Source organism: Kogia breviceps, chromosome 7, assembly GCF_026419965.1.
Source record: "Kogia breviceps isolate mKogBre1 chromosome 7, mKogBre1 haplotype 1, whole genome shotgun sequence".
NCBI classification, from domain to species: domain Eukaryota; kingdom Metazoa; phylum Chordata; class Mammalia; order Artiodactyla; family Physeteridae; genus Kogia; species Kogia breviceps.
Genome location: NC_081316.1, coordinates 107,772,027 through 107,784,249, shown reverse-complemented (window position 1 = coordinate 107,784,249; position 12,223 = coordinate 107,772,027). Strand labels below are relative to the sequence as shown.

Here is a 12,223-nt window from a genome sequence, read left to right as displayed (position 1 = left end):
AGAATCTGAGAATCTGTTATCTTACTTGGCAAAAGGAACTTTGCTGATGTGATTAAGGGTATAGATCTTGAGATAGGGTAATTATCCTGGATTATCCAAGTGGGCCCAATCTAATCACATGAGTCCTTAAAAGTTGAGAACCTTCATGACTGAAGGAGGAGGAAAGGAGTCCAGGAGACAAAGAATGGAGCTGGTCCCTAAAAAATACTGTCAGCTGACAACCAGCAAGGAAACGGGGATCTTAATTCTACGACTGGCAAGGAACTGAATTCTGCCAAACCCAAATGAGTAAGGAAGGCCGACTGTATTCATTGCACTGTGCCATTTTATATAAGGGACTTGGGCATCTGCAGATTTTTTTTATCTGCTGGGACTCCAGGACCCAATCCCCTGCAGATACTTTTGTTTTTTGTTTTGGCCACACCACGTGGCACGCAGGATCTTAGCTCCCCGGCAAGGGATCGAACAGGTGCCCCCTGCAGCAGAAGCATGAAGCCCTAACCACTGAACTGCCAGGGAATTCCCAGGAAATACTTTTAATATAATATTACAGGTGAGAAGTTCTATGGCAGACATATTCATAGCATCCCAGAAACACTTGGCCAGACCTAGATTATTTGTGGGTCTTGGGGGTGGGGGAAACAGGGTAGAGTATGGAAAGGTTTCCGAGGAAATGAAAACTGAGCTAAATTACATAGAAACTATCAAGACAAAAGCATGGAGAAATTTTTAGTGGTTCAGCCTTGCTGGATTACAAAATACAAAGTGGTAAGGATTACCAGGGCAAAGTGCCTAGAAAAGAGAATGGACTTATTAATCCATTAAGTAATGAGAAGTCATTAAAGAGTGTGAGGCAAAGGAATGAGGTAGTCAAGGTATGTGCTGTAGATGAATGACTCTGGAAGCGGAGCGAACAGATGATTATAAGAGCCTGAAATAAGGCAGTGGCAATGAGGACAGAAAGGAAAAGATACACTGGATACAATCATTTAAGAGACAGAATCCATCCTTTCAATGTTTATTGAGCACCTACTATGTACCAGGCAGTCAGGTGCTGGTATAAAAGAAAGCTTCTTTTGTACAAAAAAATGCCTCCTATGAAGTTATAACAGTCCAAACTAGAGAACTGACAGCATACTAGAACCTCTGTTTGCCCTATATTTATTAAAATCTTCAATGACTGCCTTACTTCTAATTAGTCAATAAATCCCTGTTTTACCCTACCATTGACGTAACAGAACTTGTTCACATCCTTTCTTAGCCTTTATCTTTCCCATCTTTACTAGGACCTTTCTAGTTTTAGTTTCTGTATGGTACCTCCTATCACCCTCCAATCACTGTAGTTGCCATTTATTTGGTTGTTAACAGTGCCTCATTTCTCCCGCCCAAACCTAACTTTCCAATGCCAAGACTCTGTTAGAAAAAAAGACAAGGAGAAAATATTCTATTCACAGTAGCAAAATGGGTCCAATTCTTTTACTCACTCCTCATTTTCTCCACCAAGCTATCTGAATAGAGCCCAGTTCTAGCATACAGACAATAAGAGCATGGGCCTTGAAGCCAGAATGTCTGGCCACAGATTCTGGTTCGACTTACGAGCTGTGTGACCTTCGGCCAATTCCCTAACCTCACTGTGCCTTGGTTTCTCCCACTGCTAAATGAGGATAACAGTAATATCTACTCATAGGGTTACATGAATATGTATCAATATAGGATTATGAGTTAAAATAAGTAAAGTACTTAGCATCATTTTTTTCTCACACAGTAAATGTTCAATAAATATTAGCTATTGTTACTCCTTGTATTTTGGATATCATTAAGTGCGCTATTGCTTTAGGACACAACTGATAATGGATTTTGCCACAGTCTCTTAAACTGAAGCTTACCTTGGCACCAGCCAATTCCTTCATCATGAAGAGAGAATCATCAGCTCGTTCATCGTCATCATCATCATAATTTGGGGAGGGAGCTCCCTCTGCTCCTTGCCTCAACAGGCTGCCACTTCCTCTAGGATCAAAGGGATCAACCACAATGGGCTCAGTACCTTTAATTTCACATCGGCAGAAGGGACAGCCCTGGCCTTCTGATTCCTGCAAAAGAAACAGGAGATGGTAACAGACACATCTGAAAGTTCTTATAATATTCATCCACTAAAAATACATTTCCTAGAAACGAAAAAAGAATCAAAAGTTTAGAACCTCCCCCACAAACCAGGCCATTCTTTATATCCGTAAAGGATATATGATCCCCAATTCTTCATTGTCATTACTTAGCTGAGAAAAAGAACGGTTTGGATCCATACCTGCCAGGATGTTAGACAGGATGTGCACATGAGGTGTCCACAGGGCTCAATCTTTACATCTTTATCATTTTCAGCACATATTTTACACAGTTGGAATGTGGAGCCCATCTCACAGTATAATTCATATTGTTCCTTTGATTACAAAGAAATTAAGAGATTATTCAGCCTATTGCAAATATTTGTTGAATGAATGACTGCAACTGTAAATGCTAAAAACAGGAAAATTGAAAACTGTTACTTTTAATACTAATTTTGCTTGTATAAAAGTGTCACAATAGTGTTCAATTAAAACAGAAAGCTCCTAGTCTTGGTCCTATTTTTTTTGTTGGTTTTGGCCACACCCTGCAGCATGTGGGATCTTAGTTCCCAGACCAGGGATCGAATCTGTGCCCCCTGCAATGGAAGCACGGAGCCTTAACCACTGGACCACCAGAGAAGTCCTTTGGTCCTATTTTAAGAAGCACAGTTTAAAAAGAAACCACATAGGACTTTGCTGGTCTCGCAGTGGTTAAGAATCTGCCTGCCAATGCAGGGGACACAGGTTCGAGCCCTGGTCCGGGAAAATCCCACATGCCGTGGAGCAACTAAGCCCGTGCGCCACAACTACTGAGCCTGTGCTCTAGAGTCAGCAAGCCACAACTACTGAAGCCTGCGTGCCTAGAGCCCGTGCTCTGTAACCAAGAGAAGCAACTGCAATGAGAAGCCCGCACACAGCAACGAAGAGTAGCCACCGCTCACTGCAACGAAGACCCAACACAGCCAAAAAAAATTAAAATAAATAAATTTATTTAAAAAAAGGAAAAGGAACCACACACACCTAAATTCACTAATCTAGTCAATGGTTTAAAATTTAAGTGTTCCAATCACTTAATATAATTCTACTGACAGTTCTGTAAAGTAATATACAAAAGCTTGGCTCTAGTAATATGGTTATAATTTAAAACAAAGTTCACCTGGGTCACTTTGATGTGGTCTTGGGGAGTTGGTTCACATAAGCCTGTCAGGTCTGGATTCTGATTCCGTCCATCAGGAAACAAATAGCTATAAAAAGAGTAACCAATCTTGGGGTTCTACTGAAACCAATTTATCACTGCTTACTAATACAGACAAATGTTATCTAGGGATTCTCTCACTCTAAAAGGGCAATTTTGCATAAGTGCAAAGATAAATTTTACTAGTACTTCAAAAAAATTAAATAACACAGATCAGTTCCAAACACTGATATTCTTTCTCCAGGGCACAATGCCACAGGCTCTATTTTAATCAAGGGGTTGACAAACTTTTTTGTAAAGGACCAGAGAGTAAATATTTCAGGCTGTGCAAGCCGCATAAATCTGTGTCACATATTCTTCTTTGGTTGTTTTTTTAACAACACTTTAAAAAGGAAAACCTATCTTAGATGCAGGCTGTACCAAAACACCTAGTCTGTGGGCCGCAGTTTACCAACTCCTATTTTAATCTGTGGATGGCCACAAAGTGTAAATTCTTAATTTAAAGGACATTTGCTTTGACCAAAGACCTGAAATACCTTTGTTTACAGATTTAACACTGAGAGACACTACTATAACCACTGGACCACCAGAGAACTCTGTTAATTGAAAAGAAATGTAACAAGAAGCAAATTAAGCCACCGAGATCAACTACCAGGAAGCTTCTAGCATCAAACTGCTCTGACATTTGGGGAAGTACCCCCTTCAGCTCCAATGTTACTGTAGAAGATGATGCATAATGGAAAATGGATTTTCCTAATCACTTTAAAACACAAGTAGTTTTCTGATACCTGGTCAACTGTTAGTATTTTTAGTGCTGACCAACTGATAATCAATTTGAATTCCAAAAGGAATAGCAATTCTGGAATAAATAAGAACTTAGTCATAAATATTAGCAGAGGTTACCAAAGCCCATAGCCTGAAGAAATGCTGCTGAATCAAAACGAAGTTAGGACGAAGGCAGATGAAGGCCACTGAGCATGCTGCTATCAGGAACATCTAATCATTCTAATGTTGGCTAGTCAAATAACAGGTAACATTTTCTGCTAATTGGTATATTTTAAAATCTAGTATAGATTTGAAAATAAATTAACATTTAGAAAAAAAGAAAGATAAAATTTACGCAGGGTAACAAGTGAAGTAGTAGAGAAAAATAATTTCACTCAAGGAATCCTTTCAAAATAAAAACAAAAGTCCTGGGCTTCCCTGGTGGAGCAGTGGTTGAGAATCCGCCTGCCGATGCCGGGGACACGAGTTCGTTCCCCGGTCCAGGAAGATCCCACATGCCGCGGAGCGGCTGGGCCCATGAACCATGGCCGCTGAGCCTGTGCGTCCAGAGCCTGTGCTCCGCAACGGGAGAGGCCACAACAGTGGGAGGTCCGCGTACCACAAAAACAAAAAACAAAAAACAAAAAAAACAAAAGTCCTACTGAACCTGAAAATCCAAACAATATAACCTGTCAATATGTGTACTGAACCTTTAGCTGTAGAAGAAACCTGGAATAAAGTCATTAATGATGCAGTTTTACAGCCCCTAAGTTCCTAGACTCTAGCAGATGGTGAACAGTATGTACTTACAAGCCTTCCCTGAAGCCATCAATCAGCGCTTGGAAGAGAGGTTTATTGTGAGGGATTGTCTGGAGAATGTTCCCATCAGCAGTGACATACCCAATAGCCCACTGACCCAGACGAGTACAGCTCAGCCGGAAAATGTAACTGAGAACAGAGAGAAACAAAATCTTTAACATAGACACTTGCATTAGGGTGGAAAGACAAGACAGAGACAAAAATCAAAAGGACCATCAATAATAGATTCTTTAATGGCTTCAGACCAAAAGCCAAAGACATATAAGCTCAATTCTTAAGTGGTTTGAAAGCATTTATCAAATCATAGTATCTGAATAAGTCAATTCCTCTGATAAACAGACATCAATCCTGCCGCAGAAATGTGGTCACTGGGGAACTAGTAAAAGATCATGTTTCCTCTATTTCAGCAAAGGTCACAGGAGAATAAAGTTCAGGTGAATAAACCTCTTTGCTTCATTGCACTGACCTGCCAGGTTTGTGAATGAATTTCTGGAGCCGAGCTTTCACTTCATCATATGTCAGGAAAGCCATGTAACCAGGATGAGTTACAGCAAGACTGTTCCAGTTCCTGAGCAAAGAAGACCAGGGCTAAGGAAACAAGAGATCAATCAGACCATTTGGCTCAAGACATACAACCAGCCTCAGAGCAATGAAGAACAAATGGAAAAACAACCTGAATTCTCAATTATAAATTCTCCATTTAGTGTCACATATTTTCAATCATGTTGTTACTTTAAGGGAAGACAAACACGTTTGGGAAATAAGAACTCTGAAAAGCTAAGAAGAAAATTACACATGCTTATAGGGAGAAACTTAACTATACAAAATGAAATTCAGAAAATTTCCAAGCAGCTCTAACCAACAGCAGTGAGGCTAAATAACAAACAAAAACAGAGAAACAGGGCAAGGCCTAGATGTGCAAGTAAGAAGTTTCAAATAAAGGTTTATGCAAGGTGGAATATATACCCATTGTTTTCAGAAAAAGAAAGAAATGAGTTCTTTGTGAAGCATCAATACATCTCAATATTAACAATCAAGAATTTCAATACCATAGGAGAAAAAGCTGGATACATACATAAATGTTCAATAACAGAACTCATTAACTATATTATACCCTTCTTTAGAATGTTCTACAACCATCAAAATGATGCAAAGAAGAATTATTTAATAATAGAGAAATTATAAATGTGAGGGGAATAAAGCAGATTATATAGTTATTCTTTTTACAAAAAAATACGTATATATAAAATAGAGTCGTTTTAACCTTTTTTTTTTTTGGCTATAGTTTCTAGAATGAATAAAAATATTTTCGTAATAGGCAAAATCCCAAATGTCCAAATGTTATTTTTTAAAAAGGTTTCTCTTCAGAAAAATAGCAATAACTAGTTTAGCCAACGTTTTAGTATCCTACCTGAAAGAGTCGTGTAAAGATGTCGAATTCAAACACTGAAATATAATCATTGCAGGTCAGATCAATAGTGGATTTCAGAGCCATGGCCTCCAGCCCAGAACTGATGGGATGTACTTCATGAAGGGCCTGTCTGAAGCTCTTCCAAGGTACTATTGTCCTAGGATGGGAGTGGGGGTAGGAGAGAAGCCACAGAGTGAGATAACAGACAATTTCAGGCATTGCTACATTCAAGGAAAAGAAAACCACATTAAGCTCTCAATATCAATTTCAATTTTCTTAAAGAAGCTGAACTATATTTTACATTGAGAACAGAAAGGGCATAAATGAGACATTTCTTAACTTTCTAATTAATAAATTAATAATAGAGACACCTTTTTCTACTTTTCTTTGGCAGAATGCCACAAGTTCATTCCCTTTCTCATCTTTCTTCAGACATTTGTTCTATTAGAGAAGCACTGGAAAGAAAGATAAGATTATCTTTTTTGTATAACAGATGTAACCTGTGTCCAGATCTTTACTAACTGAAAGCTTGTGTTTAACTTTTTAAAAGCACATAAAACACTCTGTTTTTTTTGAGGAACCCACATTATCAAGGACTTTACTAGAGGAATATGGGCTTAAGGTACAGAAAGAAGAGAGTTCTGATAGAGATGAAGAAGAAATTATTTAACATAAGAATGATTAAACCCCAGGTATGGCTAGCAAAAGATATTGTGGGATTTCTATTTCTCAAGATCTTTAAAAAAATATAAAATCTCATTGCCTTTGAAAAGTTTATGTATTCACCTGCCTGAAAGTAAGAGAACAAGTGGCGTTTCAAACTCTTTTCTAATGTAGCTAGTTATTAAGTTAAAGGAACAAAGTTAAACTCATTCCCATTCTCTTCAACTAAGTTTTTAAAAATCACTAATTATTCTATATTTAATGTTTAAACATGATTTTTTAAAATAAATCAAGCGTTTAACAAACTTCAAATCAATATGTAGTATATACCTGAAACTAACTTAATAGTGTGCGTCAACTATATTTCATTAAAAAGAAAGAAAGCATTTAAAGAGATTTACATTAGCATCTGTATATTCAACTGAAAAATTTTATTGTTTTCTACCTTTTCAGTTCTTTGAACCAAAATTTCAGAGGATATTCAAGAACATTTATATTAATACTTAGAAACATAAACTCGTCTCATAAATCTGTCTATATAATGTAAGACTTCTGAATATCAAAAAGACAATTTAACGAAGTGGAAAGACAAGCCGTAGACTAGGAGAAGATATCTCTAATGTAAGTGACTAAGAGTTAGTATCTTACAATAGGAAAAAGACAAACAACTCAATAGGAAAATGGACAAGTCAGGAATAGGAATAGGAAGGTCAGAATAAGAATCTTGATTGGTGACAAATGTGAAAAGGTGCTCAAGCTCCCTTGGCATTTAGGCGTATAAAGCAAAATATGATACCAATTCATATCATCAGTGTTAGTCAAATTGTGGAGCTACTGGAACATGTGTACACTACTTATAGGAATATAAACTGGTACAACCACTGTGGAAAGCAATTAGGCAATATTTGGCAAAGCAGAAGATGTGAAACCCCCTGACTCAGCAATTCCACTTCTAGGTATGTAACTATTGAGAAACTCTTGCATATGAAGACAAATACAATTTTGCTTTCTGCAGCACTGTTTTGCAATAGCAAATAGTTTGAAATGTAAATGTCCATTAACAGCATAATGGATGAGTAAAGAAAGAGAAGAGCATTCAATCAAAGAGCATGGGTTTCAATGGAACTGCAAAGGTTTATTTCTTTTAAAAAAAATAATCAGAGCAAAAAAAGGTTGGGAAGTAGATACACACATATTACTCTTCTGTTTCCCATGTTTTAAATATTCCATCAATAAAAAACTAAACAAAAACCCAAAACACAAGCTTCAGTTCTTCATAGTTCATTATTTTGAGTCTTACTTTTCCCCAAAAGCTTTCCTCCAAAATTCTGCAGCATCTGCTTTAGTAATCCGAAATGTGTCTCCTTGAAAGAGTCCACTTGGAAAGATTCCTTTTAGTTCTGCCAGCATGTGGCTGAAGATCAGGGACAGTTTGGTTAGGTTTCGCCTACAAATGATCAGAAGTGCAATGATTAAATGAACACATAAAATTATTTTTATTTTAAATGTGCTGAATTCACTATACCAGGTGTGTAATTATAATGCAAGAAAGACTGCTGCATTCACTAGGTCCACTCCTTTCCCTCTGTTCAATGTTATATGGTAAATAAGAAAAATTTAACAGTAATCTATTTTAAGACTTTTAATCTTAAATTAATCAGACCTAATAACAGCATAAACTTACATGAACAAACTTACTTTTTTAGGATGACAGGTAAAGAGGACTCAGCAAATACGTGTAAGAAGTTGTACACTGCTATAACCATTCACTCACAAAAGAAATGTTAGAAAAGCAAAATATATTATTTCCTGCTTTGCGTGAACTAATCTGGATGTTTAAATTACCATAACTCATCTAAATTAAAAATAAAGGCTTCCCTGGTGGCGCAGTGGTTAAGAATCCGCCTGCCAATGCAGGGGGACACGGGTTCGAGCCCTGGTCTGGGAAGATCCCACATGCCGCAGAGCAACTAAGCCCGTGTACCACAACTACTGAGCCTACGTGCCACAACTACTGAAGCCCACGCACCTAGAGCCTGTGCTCTGCAACAAAGAGAAGCCACCGCGATGAGAAGCCCGTGCACCACAACAAAGAGTAGCCCCTGCTCACCCCAACTAGAGAAGGCCTGTGTGCGCAGCAATGAAGACCCAAAACAGCCAAAGATAAAATTAATTAATTTTTTTTTAAGTCAATTTTTGTCATACAAGTGGACTATGAAATTTCAAGTCAATTCATGATCAATTTTATTGCCTAAAAATTCTCTTTAATACAATAGATTTTTCTCTTTTAATGCTATACTGGAGGGCCACCACTAGTCCCATCTTTGTCTTTCCTGGATAAAATGCTGCACTAAGTCTCTATAGCCCTAACTTTTCTGCAAAACACTGCTGAAATCTTTCTAATCAGCTTTTCAACAAATCAGCTTCAGTTTTGATATTTGTCTTCCCGCACTTGTATCAAGTTATATTCTTTCTAGTTTCCTATTTTTGAAAGCACCTACAAAAGTGATAAAATTAATATTCTTTGAAGACAGTCTAAAATAATTCATACGCTAAACAGCTCAAGTAAGATAAAAAATACAAGCACTTATCCAATCCCTAAACTCCATTAACTGTTTTCCTCCTGGTACTTTGAGAGCCTTCAATTATTGCTGGTTAGGACTTTTACTATTTTACCAAAGAGGAAACAAAAATAGAAACTATCGAGAATATATCACAGATAACATGATAGAAAATCTGCAAAGCACAAATTAGTCCCAAAGACTTCTGCAGGACACCAGACTGCACTCAATATTTATATAACATTTTGCCAAATGTTAATCCTTAAAGATAAGCAGGAGAGAGTCCATGATTCCCTTAAGATATGCTAAGCTGTTGAGAACCAACCATGTGTAAAGAGCTATGCTAAACAGTATAGCAGAAAAACGTGTATCAGAGAAAATATTGGGTGGGCCAAAAGTGCCTTCGGTTTTTTAAGTAAAAATAAAAGACACATTTTTCATTTTCACCAAGAACTTTATTGAACAATGTATTCATCCTTTTGTTCCACTACCTTCTGCCATTTTTCAGGCAACTTCATAATTCCATCTTCCAAAACTTTTTATCTTTTTGTGCAAAGAACTGTTCTAGGTGCCTTTTACAGTCTTTCAGGGAATTGAAATTTTTTCCATTAAGAGCATTTTGTAAAGACCGAAATAAATGGAAATCCGAAGGTGCAATGTCTGGTGAATACGGCGGATGAATCAGAACTTCCCAGCCAAGCTGTAACAGTTTTTGCCTGGTCATCAAAGAAACACGCGGTCTTGCGTTATCCTGATGGAAGATTATGTGCTTTCTGTTGACTAATTCTGGACACTTTTCGTCGAGTGCCACTTTCAGTTGGTCTAACTGGGAGCAGTACTTGTTCAAATTAATCGTTTGGTTTTCCAGAAGGAGCTCATAATAGAGGACTCCCTTCCAATCCCACCATATACACATCACCTTCTTTGGATGAAGATCGGCCTTTGGTGTGGTTAGTGGTGGTTCATTTCGCTTGCCCCACAATCTCTTCTGTTCCACACTATTGTACAGTATCCACTTTTCATCACCTGTCACAATTTGTTTTAAAAATGGAATGTTTCATTATGTTTCAGTACAGAATCGCATGCGGAAATATGGTCAAGAAGGTTTTCTTCACTTATTTGGAACCCAAACATCAAAGTGATTCACATAACCAAGCTAGTGCAAATAATTTTCAACGCTTGATTTGGATATTTTGAGTACGTCGGCTATCTCCAGCGTGGTTTAACGTTGATTGTTCTCAGTTATTGTTTCGATGTGATCGCTATCAACTTCAACTGCTCTACCCGACCGTGGAGCATCGTCCAGCGAGAAATCTCCAGCACGAAACTTCACAAACCACTTTTGACACGTTTGATCAGTCACAGCACCTTCTCCACACACTGCACAAATCTTTTTGTGCATTTCAGTTGCGTTTTTACCTTTCTTCAAATAATAAAGCATAATATGCTGAAAATGTTGCTTTTTTTCTTCCATCTTCAATATTAAAATGACTACACAAAAATTCACCAATTTTGATGTCTTTTTTTAAATGCACACTGATATGACAGCTGTCACATACAATCTAACAAAATTGTTTTGAATGAAGTTAAAGACAACCAAGTGCTACTAGAACCATCTTACAGAAAAAACTGAATGAACCTTTTGGCCCACGCAATACATATATCATACTCCCAAGGTTACAACAGAACTCTTTCTGCAAGAAACAGGTTTTAATCTTACTTCTTCCTGAAAATGTCTTTCCTTAGTTTCTCCAATGTCATCCTCTCTTGGTTCTCCTACTTGCTTTTGTTCTTCCTTTGGCTATTCTTTGTTTCTCCTAACATAACTATTTCCCAAGAATTTGCTCTCCATCATTTTCCTTTCTTTCCCCATGTATTCTCTTAACTCTTCCTCTGCAATCTCAAGGCTTCAAAAACTGCTTCGCGAAGATTCCCAAATCTTAGGCCTTGGTGGCTTTCCAACTGCCTACTGCATTTCTCCATTCAAATGCTAGCACCACAAAGCAACACATTCAAAATTAAACTAACCTTCCTTGGAGATTGGGGGTGGGGGGCGGTAATAACAGATTTGGGGAATTTGGGATTAACAGATACACACTACTACATACAAAATAGATAAACAACAAGGACCTACTGTATAGCACAGGGAACTATATTCAATATCTTGTAATAACCTATAATAGAAAGGAATATGAAAAAGAATGTATATATACAACGGAATCACTTCGCTATACACCTGAAACACTGTAAATCAACTATACTTCAATTAAAAAAAGAAAAACAAATTTGTTAATTGGAATTAAATAAATCTTCATACCTGTAAAAAATAAATAATCTTCTTTCTCAAGCCTGCTCTTTCTTCATGTTCTCTATTTTCTGTATTTAATGACAACACCATCTTACTTCTCACAAGTTCAGAACCTTAGAGTCAGTCATCTTAGCTGCCTCCATTTTCTTTATTCTCCATATCTGACTTGTCAATTTGCTAATCATTTGTTGTCAATCCTACCTTTGAATTTGTATTATTATTCTAATATACACTCCTTGCTACCTGCGCCTACCTACTCCATAATTCAAACTTCCGTCTTCAGTCTATTGCTATGCATGTTCAATCATACCAATCATAACTGCCTTTCAAGGAGGGGGGAAGAAACAATTTCTACAGTACCAGTGGGACAAAATCCAAACTCAACTTGGATTTTTAGACTTT

General features: G+C 37.3%; 1 protein-coding gene across 1 annotated transcript in view; it reads right to left on the bottom strand.

Moving 5' to 3' along the window:
- Positions 1 to 12,223, bottom strand: part of CBL (Cbl proto-oncogene) — an 85,117-nt gene that overhangs the window by 22,831 nt on the left and 50,063 nt on the right. Inside the window, exons 3-9 of the mRNA XM_059070603.2 lie at positions 8,253 to 8,399; positions 6,290 to 6,446; positions 5,345 to 5,466; positions 4,870 to 5,007; positions 3,256 to 3,343; positions 2,303 to 2,434; positions 1,887 to 2,090 (exon numbers count right to left, since the gene is read on the bottom strand). Coding sequence (XP_058926586.1) covers positions 1,887 to 2,090; positions 2,303 to 2,434; positions 3,256 to 3,343; positions 4,870 to 5,007; positions 5,345 to 5,466; positions 6,290 to 6,446; positions 8,253 to 8,399 — 988 coding nt within the window. The remainder of the gene's footprint in view (positions 1 to 1,886; positions 2,091 to 2,302; positions 2,435 to 3,255; positions 3,344 to 4,869; positions 5,008 to 5,344; positions 5,467 to 6,289; positions 6,447 to 8,252; positions 8,400 to 12,223) is intronic.